Here is a 25,557-nt window from a genome sequence, read left to right on the forward strand (position 1 = left end):
ATTTCCTAGGTAATGAAAGCAGATATCCTGAAATCCCTCTGTAATTTTACTTTCATCTTGTGTGTAAATTGTACACACAAGTACTTTTGTAGTAATTTTGTACCTGGCTTTATCATATGTTCAGATCTATCTACTGAAAATATATGCAAAATCATACTTTTTTTCATACTTGTGTAAGTAATCAACTGAGGAAGTTTCATGGTGCTGTCTATTATTTTACAATTTTACCCTATTGACCTGTAGTGTCTAGTCGCCTTAAAGCCAGACTAGCTGAGGCGGGGAGTAGTCTTACATCTGCTCTTAAAATTCAGGGCTTTGAGCTCGGCCCTAAAGTTGTGATTGAGCCAGCAGTAGATGAAAGGGTTGTAGCAGGTGCTGCTGGTGGCGAACCAGTGAAAGGAGAAGTAGACGGCATTGTTGGCCTGGATGACTTTGCTGGAGAGCAGCACCACGTAGCAGTTGAGGGGGAACCAGCAGATGGCGAAGACGGCCACCACCAGCACCAGCATCTTGACCGTCATGCGCTTGCGGCGGCGGTGAGCGATAGACTGGGCCAGCGTCACGTCGCCGATGGTGTTGTGCACGCACACCTTCTTGGCCACGATGATGTACGCCACTGAGATGATGGACAGCGGCAGAACGTAGAGCAAAACGAAGGTGGCCAGGTCCAGATACTTCCAGAAGAGGTCAGACGGTGCAGGGAAACTGGGCAAGCAGATGACGCGCACTTCACTGGTGGAGCGACAATGAGAGAGAGAGAGAGAGAGAAAGAGAGTGAGAGAAAATATTCTGAATGTATTCAATTACATCTAAATCATGTGTAAAAAAACAAACAGGCAGGCATAAATATAAAACATTATCCAATCCACAGGGATACAGTGAGACAGATATGACCAGTAAAGTAAGAAGAACAGAGATACTTCCCTCCTGAAAAACAAAGACACAAATGGATGTCTGACATAAAATGTCAGATGATGTTTTATTGGTCCAGTAATTTTAGTATCATGTCACCTCTCATTGGTAAACATACTTATTTCATTAGTATATCTAAATGTCGACCGTTCAGCTTATTCTCAGGCCCTTCTGAATGAGCCCACAGTGGTATCTGAAGTCCCATGAGGAATCCTCCCTGAGCCTACATTTATATAGACAAAGGAATTAAAAACAAACCACCATGAACAGAGGTTAAGAGTCATTTCAGGTTTGTTCTTACCCATACTCAAAGCGCAACAGTTGCTGATAGATCGCATGTGGCAGGGAGAAGCTGGAAGCCATCACCCATATCACCGCAATCCACACCAGGCCTTTCACACGAGACATCCGCTGCTTCATAGGATGCATGATCAGCTGGTCGAACACACATACACACACACACACAGCAGCATTAACATTCATTGGCCACAGAAAGTTTACCTTGCAATTGATTCGGTCAGAATGTTTTATCAACATTAACATAACATTTATTAACATTTTCAGAAATTTTCTACTTATCTACAGTATATCGCATGACCACAGGTAAAACCTGATCAACTGGGATTAAGTCAAATTGAAACGGAAGTGTTCACTTTGACAATTTGCTTGCATACATTAACTTTAAAATATAGACATTATAAAGGTATAGTAACAACTGTCCCTGGAACAGACTGCTGTGCATTATAGAGATACGGTAGGGATTTTTTGTTTGACTTTCATTATTCAACTAATATCAACAGAACCTTTGCAATTTCAATTACAGTTTTTGCCCATTGCTTACATACTAAAATGAATGCTTAGACAGAACCCTCAAATATACCTAAACTTTTTGTAGCATACCTTACTGTATGACCTTACTGTATACACGGTGTAACTATAGCTTAAACACATTTTCTGCTTTGTACAGTGTTTGCAATTCTGTAACACACTTATTGTGAAACACTACACACAGTTTCTTACATCAGACACGTTGTTCAAAAATGAAATCTTGTGTTATTGTTAGGAAAACACTTACATTCAAAATGCAAGCATATGGTAATTGGTAATACTCACACACATACCTGAAAACATTTACAAAGAAAGCTGAATACAAATCAGTCTGAGGCTTAGCACTACAAATAGACTTGGCATGCAGGTATGTGGTTGGTGGTCATATACTTTTGGCACACTGAAAATACATTTTCAATAGGTTTTTAGAAATGGGGAGAGGCAAATACAGAACTGTACAAGGGTACTCAATGTAAAAGTACACTTGAACAGGTACACAAAAACTTACCTGAAGTCTATTTGTAGTGCTAAGGCTCAGACTGAGGCAGATCTGCACGTATTATGAATGGAAGTGTTTTCCCAATGATAACAGGACTTCATTTTTGAAGTGAAGTGTCTAATGTAAGAAACCGTGTGTTTCACAATAAGTGTGTTGCAGAAAATCATGTAAAATCAGGTTTATAGGCCAAGTATACTTGCGTATACAAGGAATTTGGTCTCTGCATTTATCCCATCCGTGAATTAGTGATACACACAGAGCACACAGTGAACACACAGTGAGGTGAAGCACACACTAACCCGGAGCAGTGAGCTGCCTTGCTACAGCGGCGCACGGGGAGCAGTGAGGGGTTAGGTGCCTTGCTCAAGGGCACTTCAGCTGTGGATGTGGGAATGGGAGAGTAGTGCTCAACCACTTCCCCTGCCCACATTTTTTCGAAGCCCTAATCAGTAGGCCACGTCTGCCCCTTCTGAAATTGCAAACAATGAGCAAAGCAGAAAATGTGATTGATCGTATATCGTGTGTATTTAGTGAATTCTTGCAATGTGATGCTGTGTTACATAAGCAACTCACCCAATGCATTTACAGTCCATTAGCTCAGTCACTAGTGCTACGTAATGCAGCTATTCCAATTGGTATATTCATAATTTACATTATTTAAACTATTACTTATGACAGTATGATTGTAAGTTATTTTATTTGAACAGGCTATACTAGCTTAAAGGTGCTCTAAGCGATGGTAGGCTACGTGTTTTTTAGGCTAAAACATTTTATGTTACTTAACCAACCGCTAGCTGTCTGTGTCCTGAATACACTGTAAAAAAAAAACACGATCTCGCGATCTCTGTGGACAGCCCAGGCTCCAAAAACGGCAACAAAAACAACCTGGGCAAACCTAGCCGATAAAAACATAACAAACTGCTCCAAATTTTGTTTGGAACAGACGAGATGTGTCACAGACGAGATGTGCGTTTAGAAGAGTTTCAATTGCACAAGAGCAGCAGGGGAGGGAGAGGGAGGAAGTAGCGAGCTAGCTCTCTGTTTTGTTTGAAAGTCAACAGAAGTGACGTTACCCAGCGCTTAGAGCACCTTTAATACTAATCTAAATAATATTTTTGTATTTACTTTCACAGATTCAGTGGTTTCCTGTATCAATGCCCTTATATACAATTAAAGAGTCAACTTTACTTCCACGTCTGGGTTTTCATTCAACACTACTGACAGTTTAGCTACCTGTCAACTCATGCAAGATAGACACACACTTCTGGAGGACAGAATATCTATGCTGTATGGTAGGTGAACATTTCTACTATTACACATTTGTTTACCATCAAATTGGCTTCGTAAAGGTTATATTACAGTAAGGTGAAAATCTTGCATAGTGTACCATATGCTACAAGAAGTTTAGGTATTGAGGCTTTAGTCTAAGTATTCGTTTTTAGTGTGTTAACATTGGGCAAAAACTTTATTGCATTGATAACTGTGATTCTATTTTTCTTTATTTCTGAAGAATGTTATCTTTTGTAAAAACTTCTGTTGCAAAAAGTCAGCTGTCAGAAAATAAAGAAAATGACAATAACCGACAATAAAGTCTGAGAAAATGACAATAAAAATAGAAACACTGCCGTGCTTAGAAGACTGCATTGTTTTATATAAAGCACATCAGTGTGTTGCTGTTGATTTGAAAGAGTAGGCCTAATTCAAATGGTGCATGTGTGTATGGCTTTGTTAGCCTAGAAATCTAGACGCACCCTAGCCGCACCGTGCCAGACCCACATCAAGATGTAGGGTCTCGGGACTCACCTTTCGCAGTGCTCAGTCTGAGGGGCGGCATAATTGGTTGTCTTTCAAATTCCCTCTACACGCAATAGGATAGCGCTACAAGTCATGAGTCCCATGCGTTTTCCCACCAGTGGAGCTAGTTGGCTAGTTCAAACTTTTGGCAACTTAAAAAAACCTTAACTCGTGTCACGCTGTTCGCCAACAGCAACATCCATCTTTTTTGTTTTCAAGTAGCAGGGAATTCACGCCGAACCGTTGGAACTCGGCCATCAATCATTATGTTAAGCCCGCCTACCGACTCTATACACGATGTGATTGGCCTTATCGAAGCTTAATTTTTCCAGCTCGCAAGCCAACGGAGTTGCTAGAATCTAGAATTAAATTTGCTGCCGCTAGGGTGCGTCTAGATTTCTAGGCTAGTAAGCTATATCAAAAACTGTAAATTGATGCATTAAACGTACCAAATTGTTTCAGAAGAGCAGCAAACACAATCTTAAACAAAGGTTTTAAATGCAGCTGTTTAGCAGGCTCTGGTAGGCTACCTGGGTCTTAATGGAACTAACACAAACCAGGCCAGACAGATGTCTGAAAGAATATAATTAGGTTACCTGATGTCTGTCCACAGCAATGGCGACCAGGGTCAGAGCGGACACATGCACGGAGCAATACTGCGCAAAGCGACTGACGTGGCACATCGCCCTGCCAAAAACCCAAGTGCTGTGGACAAACCGCACCTGCAGTATCGAAGTAAGCATCAATCTATTAGCACACATTCATAGGCATCAGTGGCAGCATGTAGGCCTAGCACTTTTTTCTTGGAAAGACCGCTGGCATCAGTAGTGATGACAATGACTCCAATCAAAGCCACTGGAACTCAATTCTACTTCTGATTATGAAAGTCAAACTAATCAAGTGCTACATATTGCTTTATAAAACAAACTGACAATTTAACAAGGTCACCATTGAGTGCTCATTATCCAAAATAAAGGGTAAGGCTATTTGCACCCCTGGTACAATTAGCAGTGTGTATGCTATTCGTAGCCTACCCTGGTGCAATTAGAAGTGAATCGTACCCAGGTGCACACAGCAATGTGTTCTATTATTCCCAGTCTGGTACAATTAGCAGTGTATGCTATTCATACCCTGGTGCACACATCAATGTGTTCTATTAATACCCTGTCAGGTAGAAAATAATAAAATGTACACCCTGGTGCGTGAATTAGCTATTTGTTGTAATCAAACCTGGTACGCCTTCTCTGCAGAGACTGCTCGCACAAAGATTGGTTGTAGCCCAGGCCTACAAGTTGCACTAAAGTTATCTCAAGGGACAGCTGCCACAATGTAAAAAATGAAAAGTTAGGGCTTTTTCAATTTATCAAACCATATTACTTTACAATTGAAACAGTCTAGTTTTGAATTAAACACATCCTTATTGTGTTCAAATAGTCATTCCGATTGAGTAATCCACTTTTTCTAATTGAATCATGTATGGTATGCGTATACTGGGGAGAAAAGGAAATGAGGGGTTGTCACATTTACTGCACAAAACATTAAATTAAACAAACTCAAGTTTTTTCTTTCGAACACAATGTTATTACGTTGAACTGACATATTTTGCCACAGCAATGAATTCATTCAACATAATCATGCCAGATCAATTTGAAGCACCTAAGTATAAGCAGTGTTGGGAGGGTTACTTTCAAAACGTATTCTGTTACAGAATACAGAATACATGCCCAAAAATGTAATTTGTAACATATTCCGTTACGTTACTTAATCTGAGTAACGTATTCTGAATACTTAGATTACTTCCGCATTGAATAGCATTTTATAAGTGTAGGAATGCGGCCATCAAATCCTGCTTAGGCCTACTAAACAGGCCTATTCTGGTGTGTTCTTCTGTCCCAAATGGCTGAAGTGTTATAGGCCCACATAGGAGAATGTAAAGTCAACTAAGCGATACAACTTTAAAATAGCAAGGTGACCACTAAAACTACAGCAGGCGACTAGGCTAATTAAAACAAACAAAATAATTAGGCTACTTTAAGGGCGTAGCCAGAAATTATAATTAAGGTGTGCCTGTGAGATTTTTCGGTGGCATCAACCCAGTACAAGTGAGGGGCGCATATGACAGGTGGAACGCAAATGACTTGTAAATGTAAACACTATGCTACTGTAGACTATATCAGTGCTCTCAAAATGACAATCAAAAACCGCACGTTAAAATATGCTACTAGCAAGAATAATTCTTCAGAGGCTGCACCATATAATTCATTTTAAAACGTAAATGTAAAAAAAATAATCCATAAAGCTATTTTAAGTTAGAATAAAAAAACTTAGAATGCAGTGCCTATTTTAGAGATTGGTTTTATTGTAGGTCTAAATCAACACGTGAACTAGGCTTTGTTTATTGATTAGCAAACTGTGATTGGCTGAAGTAGCCTGAGCTATTAATACTTGGGAAAATATCGTTTGAACAGACATCAGGAACCACGATCAGTGAGGAACAGGAGTTACCTCCACTTACTTTACTCCTAATTTGCTGTGCAAACAGTCATTTCAGGGTCTCGGTGCGTTTTGAGGCTAGTGCAAGACGGCGGGGCTTGGAAATTTAACATGGAAACAATTTCATCAGATTGCTTTCAGGAGCTTCTGGGAAATGGAGTTGCCTTCATTTATTTAGAGAGTGAATAAACTTATGAAACAGAGAAGTATCGTCATGTAATCCATTGATTTTAACAATGTAACTGTATTCTAAATACCAACTATTTAACTTGTAACTGTAACGGAATACAGTTACTCATAATTTGTATTCTGAATACGTAACGCCGGTACATGTATTCCGTTACTCCCCAACACTGAGTATAAGTATATATACTCTTTTGATCCCTTGAGGGAAATTTGGTCTCTGCATTTATCCCAATCTGGTTAAGTGAATTAGTGAAACACAAACAGCACACAGTGTACACACAGTGAGGTGAAGCACACACTAATCCCGGCGCAGTGAGCTGCCTGCATCAACAGCGGCGCTCGGGGAGCAGTGAGGGGTTAGGTGCCTTGCTCAAGGGCACTTCAGCCATGCCTACTGGTCGGGGTTCGAACTGGCAACCCTCCGGTTACAGGTCCGAAGTGCTAACCAGTAGGCCATGGCTGCCCCCAAGTACTGAACAAGTAAAGCAAATGAACACATGGAATGCCTTGGTGTCACCATTTAATTGTGTTCCCATGAGCCTTGGCAAGAACACTGAGATATTCATGCAGCTACAGTAACAGTGTTGCCAAAAGTTTTCACAGGCCAGGGGCCGGTTCCCCAAAACGTTCTTATCGCTAAGTAGTTCTTAACCTATTCCTTAACCTATCTCTTAACGTTATGCCATGATTCCTGACACGTTCGTACGCTAAGTATATCTTCTGTAAGTCACACGTTCGTAAGGTTGGTCTGGACCATTCGTAAGCTCTCTCTTAGCGTTGTTTGAGCTCTCAAGACGCTAGTCGCCGGTACAAGTCAAACTATGGTAGGCCGACAGTATGTTGACAATGTTGTGGCTCAACGATGATTTTATGTTATGGACATTTTAAGACTAATAAAATATGTTCGCAATGGATGCAGGCCTATTTATGAAGTTTACTTTATTTGGTATCAGACCTAATATGGTGGTAATTAGCCTAGGCTATTTAGTAATGTCATTAAAGCGTTCAAATTGGCAATCACTTTTGATAATTAAAAGCTGGCAAAGAATTTGCCTCTAAATGGCTAAGATCTATAAATGGGTAAGCATGGTGGTGTCCAGTAAGCGACCAACTAGGCCTATGGCAGCGATCCAACGTGTCCTTGTATTGAATCAAAAACGCCGTGTAGTCCATGTCGCTCCATAGCTCTTTTTTGTTGCTGTTGCACAAGTTATTCCGAAAGCAGGAAAAAAGTGTCACCTTGCGCAAGCTCACCTCGTCCAGCAAAACTTCAAGTTCCTCTGACGAGAAGCTTGGTGCCCTTTTTTTACGTTGCTTCCCCACCATACTGTATCTAAATCTCTCTCTGTTCATTGTCTGAGGTTGCTTTTTATTGAAAACATTAACCAATGGCATTTTTTTTATTTGAACCTTGAATTTCCCCTGGGGATCAATAAAGTATCTATCTATCTATCTATCTATCAATACCGCATTAAACAGAAGTAACTGCAGCTGCTTGCCAATCAATTATAATTGTAAGGTACCTTACCATTAATATAAAAGTGTATTACATCATTTTAAGAAGTTGTTAAACCCATGTCAAGAAGCGGCACAAGTGGCACAACGGGATAAGGAGGGTAGATGATTAGCGAGGGATATGCCTACCCGGTTAGTCTACCAGTCACAACATATCCTGTGAACATATTACTGACAATTTGATAATTTAGTTAATAGTTTATATTTTACCGATAACTTAAACTATGTTAAAATAAATGTTACTGGAATAATGTGAGGAATGTTTCATTTGCATAGAACGTGTTGTGTTTCTTAACGCCGTCATGCACCTTCACGTGAAGTAGAAAATCGATTCCTGAGCAATCGATGTCAACTAATTCAGCACCTTCACTTGGGACAGCGCCTTTGTAACGTCGAACGTAAGAGGCAGCGTGTTAAGAAGCTTCCTAAGGCAAGGGCGTCGTAGTGGGGGGACAAGTGGGAATAAATTACCCGGGCCCCAAGTGGGGGGAGGGCCCCTAAGGAGTTGAATTTTATTTTCCTTAATAATAAATAATTTCCTTAATTTAAAGATCTTAATAAATGTTATTAACTAATATAGATGCTAATATTTCGGGTAAATGCATCAGTTGATTGATGTATTAAATTGTGTCCAAGCCAACATTGTTTGAGGGCAGGCACCCTCTCCCTTGCACGAAATGGTTCAGTCCGCCTTCCCCTGCTACAGTAGGAGTTAAGTCTTTTAGAGACGAATGACCCATTAGACCAGCTTCAGACGAGTCCAGGAAGTGACGTCAATTCCAGAAATAAGTCCATAATTTACTTTACTCTTTATGGAGAATACAGTGGGAAAAAACGTGTTTTCTTTTACAGTTCATGGAAAAAATAGTCACATTAGGTAGAATCTTTTTATTATTATTCGTAATTCACATGTATTTATTAAATAATCGATCGCGACTGACTGTCCACGTGATCTGCCAGAGTCAGCTGGGAGGAGCTTGTGACTCACGCATAGGGACTCACGGCAGATTTTGCGCGAAATGTTGGTTTATTTAAATGTTGGTATCGTTTAGATGTCCTTCCTATTCATTAACATGAACATGATGACTGACTAAATAAATGACTATGATGTTTAATAAACCATTGTAGACATACAAGTTATCATTATATCACATCAATTAAGTGTTTTCTGTAGGCTAGGCTACTGTGTGACATGCTTTACACTAGGCTACAGCATAAAAATAGACTCAACAATAGGCTATCAACACGTTTGCAGTATCACTGTTGCAGAAATCACATACAAGAAATCATCCCCTCGATTGTTTGTACATTTTTGCATATTCCAACATAAGGAAGCAGCATGAGGAAACTTGTCGTTTTTCTGCCTTATTTTCTAACTACTTTTACGAGTCTGCAGTATCACCGAGTACAGCTGTTACAAGAGGGTCTGGCGTCCCTTTGTTATGACGCAACTTCCTGCGACGGTCATTCGTCGGAAAATGACTTAACTCCCTCTCCCCTGCTAGGCGCATTTTTGAAGTAACGTTCATTCTGCCGAAGCGGCAATTAGGCCTGTTAAACTCGATTCCTTTTAAGGATCCGGGTTATTCTGAGTCACTCACTAAACTGATCCGGGTTGAACGAGTCACTTGAGTCACTTGAGTCAGTATTGCTAAATCGCAAAGAAATTCAGTCCTACGTTCAAGCAGTGCAGTGGGGTGCTTCATTTCGTTAAGTGCCTTCTCATGTTGGATGTGGATCCTCCATGATTTTAAACCAGGTTTTTGCAGTACTTGCATTTAGCCTAAGAGTTTTGGTCTCCTGGTCAAAGTGCATCCACACATTGTTCATCTTTTTGGTGCTCATGTTCAGAAACTTTGATCTTATTGACAGGGAGGGTAGCCTATATTATAATAATTAATTATTTGTTGTTGTTTTGTTAACAATAGAAAGTTTGCCTAGGTCTAATGCTACTCTGCTACAATGTTTATTACCACTACTATATACTAATAGTAGGCTACTAGGAATCTATTCTAATAGGTATTATAGGCAGCTAATACTAGGCAACTAATATTATTAGCCTATTAATCATAGCTATACATATATATATATATATATATATATATATATATATATATATATATATATATATATATATATATATCATGTTAGGTAGACTAATATAATATCATATATAATATAATATAATAAAACATAATATAATATAAAATAGCCTAATATAATAGCATCAAAACCTCCACCCACTCACGGGAAAGAAAGCAGTTTGAGCCAGACTGTTTATTTATTGTCTTAGCCTAACCAATTGACTTTCAATGTAGACATAGAAACAGGAACATAGAAATGCCCTGTAGTGACTAAATTATTATTATTATTATTATTATTATTATTATTATTATTATTATTATTATTACTACTACTACTACTACTATTCTCATTAGGCCTATTATTATTATCACCTTGACACGAGTAGAAACTAGGCTACTTGCTCGTCTACAGATCCACTCATGACAACTAGCCGGCTGATTCGGCTGACTCGCACTCATAACAACAACGTAACCGGCCCGCTTGGCTGATCCGACTGGCTAGCCTACTCTCCATACAGAGCTTGCAATGTTTCAGACTGTCTTCGCGTGTAGAACACTGTATGCTATTTCAGAAGTGAAAGAATGGCTTTTGTTGTGGATTTGCTTTTCACCTTGACGAGGAGTTACTCGCTCGTCTACAGATCCACTCATGACAACGTAGCCGGCTGATTCGGCTGACTCGCACTCATAACAATGTAACCGGCCCGCCCTGCAGATCCAACTGACCCGGCTAGCCTGAGCAGCTCCATACAGAGCTTGCAATGTTTCGTACTGTCTTCGCGACCTAATTGCATTTAAAAGTAGGCTATGCCTACGTGTAGAACATTGTATGTTATTTCAGAAGTGAAAGAATGGCTTTTGTTGTGGATTTGCTTTTCACCTTGACGAGGAGTTACTCGCTCGTCTACTGATCCACTCATGACAACGTAGCCGGCTGATTCGGCTGACTCGCACTCATAACGTAACCGCCCGGCCCAGCGATCCGACTAACCCGGGTACAAAGCAGCTCCATTAAGAGCGTGCAATGTTTCGGACTGTCTGCGCGACCTAATTGCATTTTAATATGCTACACATCTATACACCAAATCTAAAGTATGCCTAGGCTACATGCAGAACATTGAATGTTATTTTAGAGGTGAAGAATGGCTTTTGTTGTGGAATTGCTTTTCACTTTGAGGAGGAGCTACTCGCTCGTCTACAGCCACTCATGACAACGTAGCCGTAGCCGACTCGTACTCATGTAGCCTAACCGGCTGGCTGATCCGACTAACCCGGCTCTGCGGGAAGTTAACCAGTTATCTCAGACTGCCTGCTCACTCAGTCGCTTGAGTTGATTTGTGGAGTTGTGGTTATCCTACTTACGAAATGGTTACATTTTTGGCAGATATGATGGCTAGGCTAGCTAATGTTGCAAGAGGTTTGTGTGTGGCGCTGTTTATCGTTTTAGATTGAATTGTAGTAGGACTCAACTGATCCGAGTTAATGATACTAGAGACTCGCGACTCGTGGGTTAATTTAAAGATACGGGTGAAAGATCCGAGTGAATCACGACTCAAACAGGCGTAGCGGCAATGCAGACGGTCACGGTGTGAAGATGTCTAAGTCTAAGAAAGCTAAATCCGGTTCCCAGAAAAGAAAAGAGAGGCAAGAAAGGGAGAAAAAAAGAAATGAGGGAAAACAAGTGTTAACAGCCTTCTTTCCCAAGAAAGGTGAGCCCAATGTGAAAGCAATAGTCTACAAATGAAATGAACTCCTGAAGGTTACAAAACACTTCAATACCACCGCGAATCCGCTATTATCAGTGCTAAAACAGCATGAACACAAAATTAGAAATAACATGATGCCTGATTTATAGCCTACCACAACATTTCAATAGCCTACTAATTCGAAAATTATTATGAGCTAATAGCTTAACTTAGTAGGCTCAATGTTATATAGGTTCATGAGGAAAGGCTGTCAAATTAGTAGCAAAGCTAACTTGTGAAACGCATCACACTCAGTTAGCTATAGATAGCTGTTCTCTCAGCCAAAAGTGTTCAATTTGTATAGATAGCTGTTCTCCCAGCCAAAAGTGTTTTCATTCATTTCATGTTCTAGCTTTTAAACATTCTTCAAATAAAACAGAAATTCAGTGAAGTCTTGGGTAATAAGATTATTTTCTGTTATACAGTACATATAAGAGTTGTTAGATTAATTCAATGTGTGATTAGATAGTAGTTAGTTGTGAACCTCATGCTTCATGCTTACAGCCGGTGGTTGGTTGGTTGGTTGGTTGGGGTGGGGGGGCCCATGGCCACCACTTGTGCATAGGGCCCAGAATTTGGTGCTACGCCCCTGTCCTAAGGGACACTTCGGGGAACACACTTAGGAACATAAACAACTTTGGTAAGATATATCTTTTGAGTCTTCTTAGCGCGCTAAGAGTGAGCGTTATCGGGGAACCAGCCCCAGTAGAATTGGGAGCCGAGTTGTATCTTATGTTATACTTTGAGATGAACCATGATGAACCAAAATTCAAGTGCTATATCAATCTGTAGGCTACATTCATAATTTCCAGCATTATATGAACATATGTTTTTGTATTTATACATTTAAAGTAATAGCATTGTATAGGCTAGATAGATAGATAGATAGATAGATACTTTATTGATCCCCAGGGGAAATTCAAGGTTACATTTGAAGAAAGGAACTATGGATAGTGCTAATGCAATACAACAAGCTAATCAACCACAAACCAGGCACTTTCAATAAATGTGTAAGGAACTATAGATATTTAAGTGCAGTATACAAGAGCTTTGTGGGTAGATGGAAATTTCAAGCATCATGCAAGGACATGTATCTGGGTATCATAGCACTCCAATAGCTGCCTGTATAAATTTAAAAAAGGAAGTAGCCTACAGACAATGCCAAGATTGCCAACCTAATAACACAGGTAATTAAATAATTGGAAAAACAGGCACTTTGAATAGGTTTTTAGAGAATGATTAAAGTAGGCCTATAGGCTTACATATAGACGGTTCCAACGAGTTCCACAAACAAACCATTTATCAGTCTGAGTGGCCCACTAATTAGTCATTAGGCTATGCCTACATATCAACATTGGACTAGCTTGGGCTAGTTTCCGCCTAGCAATAACGTCAATGCTTTAGCTCCGCTAACCTTTCTCTCTGCCTTCCATGTGTAAAACAGCAAGCAACCACGCAAATCCATCGACTCAGGGCCGGTTCTCCCTATACGCATACTACGCATGTTGCGTAGGGCCCCGCAAGTAAATGAAGGGCCCCCCCCATCCCCTTCAGTCAACCTGAGAGACAGGTATATACAGTTATAGACAGTGTCTTATATAGGCAACATTAACAAGTTGAACATGAAACCGAATTACCATTTAGGGCATGAAAAACGGAAGAAGAAACTTCACAAGGATTAACAGCAGGAACAACAGTAGGGTAAACTTCGCTCCATGGTTTGATGTCAACATACAGTAGCCTAGGCCTATATCTCTCCAGCGCGTGTTGCTGTCCTAGCCTAGGCCTACCTAACAGGGCAGTGAATCCCCTGATCTGTCTGCGGCTTGCTTGCCAGCCTTTCCCAGTCACAGTACACAGTAGCCTACAGAGCAAAGTTGTGAAATATAATCGCATATTCTGTTTTTATAATATATAGCCTAGCCTATATAATATATATTTTTATTATGACCGCCGCGCAGCGAAGCGGCGGTCATATAGGTTTAGTCAGATTTTTTTTTTTTTTCTTTTTCGCATGCCCAAATTTCTGTCAATGAGTCCCGGGACACTGAAAGACCGGGGTAGACGAAACTTGGTGGGCATGTAACCCCATATGGATAGCATGGAACCATCGTTTTTCGTTTTGATCTGTAGCCCCCCCGCTGGACTGCACCCCCCGAAAGGAGGGTAGGGCAGACACAGTTTTCTGTGAATATCTCGAGAACCGTAAGGTTTAGGAGGACCATTTTTTTTTGGTAAGTTGATCTCAAGCGGCCATGTCAACCCATTCCATAACCACTCATTTCATGTATAGCGCCACCTAGTTAAACCCAAAAAAGTAAAAATTAGGTGTTGTAATCGCAGGTATCTGTGACCTAACATAGTCAAAACTGCACGAAATTGGAAGTGTAGGATCATTATGACACCCTCTGAATGCACGCCAAGTTTCGTGGAATTCCGTTCATGGGGGGCCACACAATAAATTAATTTATGTTACTATACACCAACTGGCCTGTAGGTGGCCGGAGACAGTTTTCTGTGAATATCTCGAGAACCGTAGGGCCTAGGAGGTCCACCTTTTTTTGTATGTTGATCTCAAGGGGCCATGTCAACCCATCCCATTACCACTTATTTCATGTATAGCGCCACCTAGTTAAAAATTAAAAAGCAAAAATGTAGGTGTTTTCATCACAATATCTCTGGCTGACATGGTCAAAACTGCACGAAATTGAAAGTGTAGGATCATTATGACACCCTCCGAATGCATGCCAAGTTTTGTGTACTTTCGTTCATGGGGGGCCTTACAATAAAATAATTTATGTGTACATTTAGTGACGTACACCAACAAGGATTCCCGGGACACTGAAAGACCGGGGTACACAAAACTTGGTGGGCATGTACCCCCACATGGATAGCATGGAACCGTCATTTTTCGTTTTGATCTGTAGCCCCCCCGCTGGACTGGACCCCCCGAAAGGAGGGTAGGCCAGACACAGTTCTCTGTGAATATCTTGAGAACTGTAGGGCCTAGGATGACCATTTTTTTTCCGTATATTTGCCTCCAGGGGTCATGTTAACCCATTTCATGTGCACACATGTGCACAAACAGATACACACGCACACACACACATTCACAGTAATCATACGTATGACATATACTCACACAGTAGACATATGTACGCTTCCATGCACAGGCACATACGCAGGCACACACACAAGCACGCACACACACTCACACACACACACACCCACACACATAACATAAACATAACACAAACAATCAAGAATTTCTCAGAATTATGAACAGGCAAGATGGAGGTGGGGTTGTATAAAATGAATTTTACATGTGAAATCTATGAACTAATCATGTTTTGGGACTTGTTGTCTAGCAGATACCAGTGAGAATTGAGTGTGGATAATGCAATTTAGTGAGACAGTTAGAATCATATAGGCCTTTCAGCGTGATTTCTTTTTGTGGAAAAAATGTGCTGGACTGGGCGGCGGTCATATTTTGTACCGCTCTGCGGTACATCTAGTTATATTGATCACTATAAGTCTATTTGTGGTAAGTGACCCAGGTAAGTGTGGCAAGAGACTTCAAATGTATCGTATTTATGCATAGGTTAACTTATTGAATGGACATGAATGTGTTAGTTATTTGGCCCCTGTTTTTACAAAGCATGAAAATGCACTGTTCTGTTCTTCCTAGGCCTTTTCTTCTTTCGCTGATCACTTTTGTTTTTTGCTATTCAGCTTGAACCGTTTCACGTAGAAACTTTATTCCAACTTTGTAACGTAGGTCTTCTAGGACAAAACTGCTATGTATTCTTCATCTTTTTAACTTTTTTTCTACTTGTGTTTTTTCTACTTGCCATAAGTCAATTAGGCCTAATGTTGCGCTTATTTGCATATTTTACATTGATTTTTCCAAGAAACTTGTACAACAAAAGTGTTACTTTTCATACTTTCACTGTGTGAGGTTTGATTGTGATAGGAGTAAAGGAAAAAATAAGCCCATTAGGGTGTTTTGGGCATATTCGATTAGTACATTGCTCATTTACATATTCAAATTCATTTTCAAAGAAACTTCTAATACAAAATGTTTTACTTTTCATAGACTTTCATTGTGTAAAGTTTTATTGTTGTAGGAGTAAATAAAATAATTAAGCCTATGCAGGTATATTTTGGGTAGCCTATATTGGATTAGTGTATAGCTCATTTGCATATTCAAATTCATTTTCAAAGAAACTTGTAATACAAAAAAAGGAATAGTATAAATAGTAAAGGAATAAAATAGCCCCATTGGGGTGTATTGTTCTGGCTATACTGGCACACATCTTGGATTGATAAGAATTAAACATTTCCTCAACTAGGATTTCTTAGGAATTTTAGTATGTTGTTCTGGACACCTCATACAAATTATCTTTTTTACAATTACTTCTATTTTTGGCACCAAAATGAGTTAGTTTGCCTGGCCGATATTACAGGTCTCCAAGAAAGACAAAAATGTTGCGTTGTTTTTAACACATCTCTGTGTACACATAGATTCGTTTTAAGAGTGTAGGTAAGAATTTCTGACAGTTCCCCTTGACAAGGCAGCACCACTTCACATGGAACTCATTAATTAAACAAATGATTAATGCGTTTTCATTGACATCGTGCACAAATCCAGGAATTTAGTCAATGAAATACAGCTATCCCGTGGTATACGAGAGTAGGCTATTCCGTCTCTCATCAATGTTTGTGCGTCAATGTCTCATGATGTGAAATAGCAAACTCATTTTGTCTAGTTATTAAATTAGCTTTAGTTAAACTTTGTAGGCTACTTTACCCATCATTCAAGTTAGGGTGCCCTGTCTCTTTTTCGATGCATTCAGTCGGCAAGTACCTAGGTATCCTAACTTACCAGAGTAAACGGAGTGTTCAGAAGGGTGATCATCAGATCCGCAATTGCCAAATTCATTATGAACAAACTGGTGACTGAGTGCATCCTTTTGCTTTTGATGACAACATGGCAAACCACGCTATTTCCGAAGAGGGATATAACGATGATCACGGAGTAGGCGATTATTAAGAGAGCTTTCATAGCCGGGTTCTCGGACTCGGTTTCATCCTTGGCACCACTGTCGTACAGTTCATCATCTAGAGAAAAATTCCAGAACGTTGTTTGGTTTAGAAAAACGTAAATTTGAGAAAAATAGCCTGATGAAGTATGTTTAAGACCCATTTCCAACGTTAAGACGAAGAGCTCCACTAGTCAGCTTTTGCGCATAGCAGAGGCGGTCCAACTAGCCTACTGACAGGATTTCTGAAAAATAAAGAGCACTTGTTTGTTGCTATGTGTTGGCAAAACGTCACTTGAGCAGGGTGGGTAGCAGAGTGACGGGGTTGGTAGAGAGCCCGTCAAAGCCCTTGCAACTGCAACGAATGATACATGATTTGTGATTTTTGTGATTAGGATCCAATTACAAAATGGGTTATTCTTCTCCACAAAGTTACATTAAAAATAGGTTTTGTGTAATTCTGCTGACATACACACAGACAAAGGACACAGAAAACCTAAAAATGGCCACTTTCTTCCACAAGAGTATGTTCTTAGTATGTTCTTATTTATTATATATATATATATATATATATATATATATACAGGGGCGTAGCAAGCGTGGGGGATGTGGGTGTTATAACGTACACACTTTTCCTGGAACACGATTCTATCCCCGACACTTTTTGTCAGATTAAAACGAAAGTAAAATATGGAAATAAACGCTCACGTAAAGAGTTGGAACCATATGTCTAATAAGGGTGGGCTCTGATAACGCACACACAGAGAGACACAAATAGGTCTGTTGATTTGATTGAACGGTCATCCAGCCAATCACATCAAGTTAGCGTCAGTGAATAACCCGAGCCGCTCTGATCAAATTAAAAGTGTGCGTCTTTCAAGGCTGCTTGAGTCTGCATTATAAAGTCTGCAGTGATCAGATTTGAGGTAGAATTGAAATGATAATTGTTACCACATTATTAGTAAACCAAAATTCACTGTCTGTTTGACAGTTTTTGTCACAATGTAGAAATGCACGAGTCAAGGTGAAAGCGGGGCTGCGCGCACCAAGGCCCTTGGATACTGTTCTCATTATTCTCTGTCTATGATCTGCAGCTTTTCTCAAACTATGGGCCTCCTCAACAATTAGCTTACTGGTCCACGTAGCCGCGAAATTAAGTTATGCTTGGTGCTTCACGTCTGATAATTTGCAGCAGGATTGAATGGTATGGAACAGTGGACTGAAAGAAAGATAGGCTAAAAGTTTCCCCAATCAGAAATAGCCTTCTTATTAATTTGGTGTCATCAACTATATAGACATAGCCCAGCCAGGCCAGTGTGGCAGAGCTGAGGGGTTATTGATTCTAGACGACTACGCCATCTAGGGGATTGCGCCCCAAGAAGTTTAGTTTTAAAGGGTGGTTACTCTCAACCAATGACACAGGTTCGCATACATCAAAAGACTGAAGACGTGATTTACAAAAAAATACAAGTCTTTTTATTAAGAGATTGACAAAGTACTAACAGAGTGATCACTCCTTAAAACAAGCGGATATGAGCAGTTATAAGATGTTATAAGATGTGTGGACCATGGGGGCGCAGGGCCCGGAGAGACTACTCAGCTGGATAGTGTGGGGAGAACAGGACTGTAGCTTACCACGGCAGGGGTAGACTGAAGAGGAGGGGGACGGGTCCAAAACCACACCACACGTGAATACAGCAAGAGCAAAATACAAAAGAAAAAAAGAAAAACCCTGGATGTGCACAAAATAGAAGACCAGTGAGGAAAGGGCTCCACCACCGACCCACTGCTCGAGGTCAAACAGCTCCTGTCTTCCACACACACCAAGGGAGAGAAAAAGAGAAGGGCAACAATGTTTAGTGAGGGCAGGGAGGTCACAAAATGGCTAGTTGGACATAGCATACGACAATGTTTAGGACACTTAGCTTTTATGCACACAGAGCCCTGGGCCTTCCACTTAGTACTAGGCGGGAGGTCCCTGCATACTGCCCCAATGGTCCACTGCAAGACACAATCACAAGATTCCAAGGCCCACGCACACACACATGCACATGCACCCTAAACCGCAGACGAACACACACAAACATGCACCTCAACCGCAGACGAACACACACAAGCAAGCACCTCAACTGCAGACACACACACTCACACACTCACAAGCACATGCACCCCAACCACGCGCACACACACGCGCACATACAGTCAACTCTCCTATTTAGGAGAGTGAAATGAAAAAAAGAAAATAAACAAACAAAACACACAGCGTGAAGACAATGGACACAAAAGTAGGCCTAAACCATATAGCAACAGGCGGTGGTGATAGAGGCGAGTACAGTCTAGCCCAGTATCATTTGGACACGTTAGAACATGCAGTCATAACACATACAATACACAGTATACTGTACGGCAAGCGGCTTCCCAGGTGGCACGGCCAGGGGGAAGCTACCTGACTGGACAGCAAAGGTTAGCCTACGGTAGAATTTATGTGGAAACAAAGCAGCAGCGGCGAGGCCTATGTGCAGCCACAATCTGGAGCACCGCACAGGCTTCAGTTAAACTTCACCATCTGGAAGCACAGCTAATCCAAGAACATGACAGGAAGGGCTACCGAAAAATGCTTAATGGCACGATTCCAGTGAATAAACGCCCAAGGCTGGACGTGCAAACAGTCCACTGCCAAGCGAAGATGCGCTCTTGTAGTAGAACGATGCAAGAGACCCAAGCAGTAAACCTAGCTCCAGCAAGGCCAAACCAAACTGCCCACAAGCCACCCAAACACGGAAGCTAGCTCCTCCAGCGACAATGGGAGAACGGAAGACGCACTGTCAGCTGATATCTAGCCGTATAAATATACTCAATGTAGGGGCCGCCCCCTTCATTAACGTACCCACCTCCAATCTGGCAGCTGCCAGAGGGAAACAGGGAAAGCACAAGCTACCCTGCTACACCAGCACATATACGTCTCCAAGACGCTTGGAAAAGATCTGAACAGCTTACATCGCGTTCCATTTAGAACATCTTATTTGATCTTATTATGATTATGATTATGATCTTATTATGATCTTATTTTTCTTTTTCGCATGTCCAAATTTCCGTCAATGAGTCCCGGGACACTGAAAGACCAGGGTAGACGAAACTTGGTGGGCATGTAACCCCATATGGATAGCATGGAACCATCGTTTTTTTCGTTTTGATCTGTAGCCCCCCCCCCGCTGGACTGCACCCCCGAAAGGAGGGTAGGGCAGACACAGTTTTCTGTAAATATCTCGAGAACCGTAAGATTTAGGAGGACCATTTTTTTTTGTAAGTTGATCTCAAGGGGCCATGTCAACCCATTCCATAACCACTCATTTCATGTATAGCGCCACCTAGTTAAACACAAAAAAGTAAAAATGAGGTGTTGTAATCGCAGGTATCTGTGACCTAACATAGTCAAAACTGCACGAAATTGGAAGTGTAGGATCATTATGACACCCTCTGAATGCACGCCAAGTTTCGTGGAATTCCGTTCATGGGGGGCCACACAATAAATTAATTTATGTTACTATACACCAACTGGCCTGTAGGTGGCCGGAGACAGTTTTCTGTGAATATCTCGAGAACCGTAGGGCCTAGGAGGTCCACCTTTTTTTGTATGTTGATCTCAAGGGGCCATGTCAACCCATCCCATTACCACTTATTTCATGTATAGCGCCACCTAGTTAAAAATTAAAAAGCAAAAATGTAGGTGTTTTCATCACAATATCTCTGGCTGACATGGTCAAAACTGCACGAAATTGAAAGTGTAGGATCATTATGACACCCTCCGAATGCATGCCAAGTTTTGTGTACTTTCGTTCATGGGGGGCCTTACAATAAAATAATTTATGTGTACATTTAGTGACGTACACCAACAAGGATTCCCGGGACACTGAAAGACCGGGGTACACAAAACTTGGTGGGCATGTACCCCCACATGGATAGCATGGAACCGTCGTTTTTCGTTTTGATCTGTAGCCCCCCCGCTGTACTGGACCCCCCGAAAGGAGGGTAGGGCAGACACAGTTTTCTGTGAATATCTTGAGAACCGTAGGGCCTAGGATGACCAATTTTTTCCGTATGTTTGCCTCCAGGGGTCATGTTAACCCATTCCATGTGCACACATGTGCATAAACAGATACACACGCACACACATACATTCACAGTAATCATACGTATGACACATACTCACACAGTAGACATATGTACGCATGCATGCACATGCACAAACACACATACGCAGGCAAACACACAAGCACGCACGCACGCACACACACACACACACACACACACACACACACACATAAACATAAACGTGTACACGCACACATGCACACAATTCAAGAATTTCTCAGAATTATGAACAGGCAAGATGGGGGTGGGGTTGTATAAAATGAATTTTACATGTGAAATCTATGAACTAATCATGTTTTGGTACTTGTTGTCTAGCAGATACCAGTGAGAATTGAGTGTGGCTAATGCAATTTAGTGAGACAGTTAGAATCATATAGGCCTTTCAGCGTGATTTATTTTTGTGGAAAAAATGTGCTGGACTGGGCGGCGGTCATATTTTGTACCGCTCTGCGGTACATCTAGTTTATAATGTGGCCGGCAGTGTTGTGCGTGAACGAGTTCAAAAGAACGCGTTCATTGAAGACGCTCATTTTTTCGTGAACGTTGAACTGAACGCAACACATTTTTTAATAAAGAACTTGAACGTGAATTAGTTCACATTATGTGTCATGAACGGCAGACATCACTGTAAATGAACGTTGGAATTTGTTTTCCATTGAAAACTGAGTGACATCTGTTTTCTCTTTTGAAACGCAACGAGAGAAAGTTCCTCCCTCTATTCTCGCTGGTGCCGCTTAAATCATGTATCACCAGACAGAAAGGGTTTTGACATTGTGTGCGCAATGCATTGCGGGCAACGTAGTGTCCGGCTGAGAATAGTTGAATAGCATACTGGCTTCTGCACAACGTTAACCGTGATGAATTGCAGCAGAGCGGGGTAGGCATAGCAAGCAGAATTATGAACAGGCAAGATGGGGGTGGGGTTGTATAAAATGAATTTTACATGTGAAATCTATGAACTAATCATGTTTTGGTACTTGTTGTCTAGCAGATACCAGTGAGAATTGAGTGTGGCTAATGCAATTTAGTGAGACAGTTAGAATCATATAGGCCTTTCAGCGTGATTTATTTTTGTGGAAAAAATGTGCTGGACTGGGCGGCGGTCATATTTTGTACCGCTCTGCGGTACATCTAGTTTATAATGTGGCCGGCAGTGTTTTGCGTGAACGAGTTCAAAAGAACGCGTTCATTGAAGACGCTCATTTTTTCGTGAACGTTGAACTGAACGCAACACATTTTTTAATAAAGAACTTGAACGTGAATTAGTTCACATTATGTGTCATGAACGGCAGACATCACTGTAAATGAACGTTGGAATTTGTTTTCCATTGAAAACTGAGTGACATCTGTTTTCTCTTTTGAAACGCAACGAGAGAAAGTTCCTCCCTCTATTCTCGCTGGTGCCGCTTAAATCATGTATCACCAGACAGAAAGGGTTTTGACATTGTGTGCGCAATGCATTGCGGGCAACGTAGTGTCCGGCTGAGAATAGTTGAATAGCATACTGGCTTCTGCACAACGTTAACCGTGATGAATTGCAGCAGAGCGGGGTAGGCATAGCAACGCCGCGTAGCAGGCAACGACGAGAGCGCGGAGGGCTGGATTTCATTGCACTAAGTATAGAACTGGTCTACCTTGTCTGTACTGCTGCAAGTTTCATCACCTGGTAAGAAACCCACAATTGTAGTGTCATGAGCAAATGTCTACAATGAGCAGCTTCAAAGAACGTATAGTGATTTCTAGCTCGTAGTGTGAAAAAAAGTATGTATTTGAATATCTCACGAAAAAAGTAAAATGAACTGAACTTTGAACTAGTTCAGAATTAAAATTGTGAACTTTGAACGTGAACTGTTCACTTTGAGCATGTATGAACTGAACTTGAACTAGTTCAGAAAAGCTGTGAACTGGCACAACACTGGTGGCCGGATTGTTTTAGGCTACTTCCCTATCCCACAACCCCCACACTTTTAAAAAGCTTGATACGCCTCTGTATATATATATATATATATATATATATATTTAACCCTTGTGTTATCCTCAAATCTTACCGACACTCTTTATCCTTGGTGTCAATTTGACCCCAGCTAAATAAACCCTCAGAGAATGATTATAATTAATATTGTTACCCAGTTTTTTTGTGACAGGTACTTAACAAGAGTGTAATAACCACCATCAAAAGCCCTACAAAACAATCCCACCCCCCCACACCCCTTTATGAACCTTGGAACCCTGGCTGGCAATATTGCCCATCCAGTGTCAGCAGCCCAAAGGCTTGCTGTTGCTTCCCCTTTTGACTTATACAGTCCTGCCAAAATTACTTATATGTAATATGTACTTGTGTATGTAATAATGATAATAACAATATGTTCTCATACTATTCAAATAATAATATTCATAATGTGTCAAATATTCATGTATCCTATGTTTCATACAGCTGGGGTCAAACTGACCCCAAGGAACATCAATGTACAAAATATTTGTACAGGACATTGAAAACAAATTATTGTACAAATTTCATGCTAACTCTGTTGTACCCTTCAATTGAGGAAAAGTCATGAAACATGAAGCAAAAAAAAAAGTGAACCATATATTTTATGATGTTAAACGTTGCTTGGGGTCAAATTGACCCCAAGGATAACATGAGGGATATATATATATATATGCATATATGCATATATATCCCTCATGTTATCCTATATATATATATATATATATATATATATATATATATATATATATATATATATATATATATATATATATATATATAAGAATGTCTGTAGGTAGCACAACATCCATGTCTCTTATTATGACTGCAGCGCAGCGAAGCCCCCCCACCCCCCGCTGGACTGGACTCCCGAAAGAAGGGTAGGGCGGACACAGTTTTCTGTGAATATCTCGAGAACCGTAGGGTTTAGGAGGACCACCTTTTTTTTTGTATGTTGATCTTAAGGGGCCATGTATAGCATGGTCAAAACTGCACGAAATTGGAAGTGTAGGATCATTATGAAACCCTCTGAATGCACGCCAAGTTTTGTGGAATTCCGTTCATGGTGGGCCATACTTAAGCAATAAGCCCCGAGAGCCCGTAGGTTACGCTGATTCTACAACAGCTAAGGGGCGTTGTTAGGCAAGACGCGCTAGCGGGGAAGCAGGATGTAAACTGATCCTGCTTCTCATGATGTCTGAGACTTTTTGAGACTGAGGCCCCGTCCACACGGAGATGATTTTTGGATTAAACACACAGGTTTTGCATCGTCTTGGCCGATCGTCCAAACGAATTCTGTAAACGCGCTGCCCGAAACCGCACTTTTTTGAAACCTGGTCCCAGGGTGGAAAAATCTGAAACCGTAGCCCTTGCGAGTTCGTTTGGATGGCGAAACCGCATACTTGCGTATTGATGATGTCATCGCCACACCTCAGCTGCCCTGGTCTTATAGTATTGCCTAACAATACTAGTTTTCATACATGACATTACCTACGATTACACTCAGTAGGATAAATATCACAACTGGTGCTGCGCAGCGCCAATAGCTTATCATGACTTGGTGGACTGAACAGTGTTTTCCCTGTGTTTTCTTGAAGCATTCTAGCTACTGTCAGTGACGCGAGAGAACTAGTCAGAAGTTATTAGAGATATGCGGTGTAAGTTTAAATTAATTGTGCGTAGTGCCGGTGTCATTCATTTATTTTACATGTCTTACAACATAAATAAATGCATCACTGTCTAGTGAAGTCAGATATGAGCATACAAAGACGCTTAGAACTCATGTTAAGCCGATGGTAGCGCACTAAATGCGAATGCACGATTAGATGCAGGCAAAAGTATCGACTGTTACTAACGAAGGTATTATAGCAATATTATAAATGTGGCGACGGAATAGCATAGAACTTGGGTAGGCCTAGCGTTTAGTAGCCTATGCACTTGCGGTGATAGCCAAAACTAATGTGAATCGCGGACTATCCTACAAACAAAGAAAGTAAAGGAGAGTATTTGTACCTGCGTTAGCCAAATAAAGGACAGGACTGCACCCTTCACAAACTGTAAAAATTAAGTTTATTAGTTTTACAATTGACTACAGTTGACAGTTCACTATCAGTACACACAAACAATTCTGGTTTCCTTGTACTAGCAATTTTCATCGTAGCCTATTCTGTCTGTTTGTATAGCCTACAGCGAGCAAGCTTTGATCAATTTCTGTAAAAAAACAGTGCCACCTATAGGCCTGGGATATGAAGTAACGTGTTGAGTCGTGTTGAGATGGATCCGTTTGGACGCAAATATTCTTGATATGGTTCCAGGGAAG

The 25,557-nt window shown here is 40.8% G+C and overlaps 1 protein-coding gene across 1 annotated transcript; it reads right to left on the bottom strand.

Annotated features, from left to right (window-relative positions):
* Positions 1-209: 209 nt before the first annotated feature.
* Positions 210-17,262, bottom strand: gpr83 (G protein-coupled receptor 83). The gene is made up of 4 exons (XM_076274789.1): positions 16,942-17,262; positions 4,630-4,755; positions 1,214-1,347; positions 210-732 (listed from the first exon to the last, which is right to left on the bottom strand). The coding sequence occupies exons 1-4, from the start codon at positions 17,260-17,262 to the stop codon at positions 267-269; spliced, it is 1,047 nt and encodes a 348-aa protein (XP_076130904.1). The 3' UTR covers positions 210-266.
* Positions 17,263-25,557: the final 8,295 nt, after the last annotated feature.

The sequence above is a fragment of the Alosa pseudoharengus genome, unplaced genomic scaffold, assembly GCF_046254945.1.
Source record: "Alosa pseudoharengus isolate Yale_2024_CS ecotype anadromous, Long Island Sound unplaced genomic scaffold, YU_APseudo_1.1 YU_APseudo_1.1_scf_8, whole genome shotgun sequence".
In the NCBI taxonomy this organism is placed as follows: Eukaryota; Metazoa; Chordata; class Actinopteri; order Clupeiformes; family Clupeidae; genus Alosa; species Alosa pseudoharengus.

Excerpts from the sequence above, each read along its gene's own strand:
- gpr83 (XM_076274789.1), bottom strand. The coding sequence starts at position 17,262 with ATGGGTCTTAAACATACTTCATCAGGCTATTTTTCTCAAATTTACGTT. Across the intron at positions 4,756-16,941 it reads TGAACACTCCGTTTACTCTG|GTGCGGTTTGTCCACAGCAC; the intron begins GTAAGTTAGGAT and ends TCGATACTGCAG. Across the intron at positions 733-1,213 it reads CTGTTGCGCTTTGAGTATGG|TGAAGTGCGCGTCATCTGCT; the intron begins GTAAGAACAAAC and ends TCGCTCCACCAG.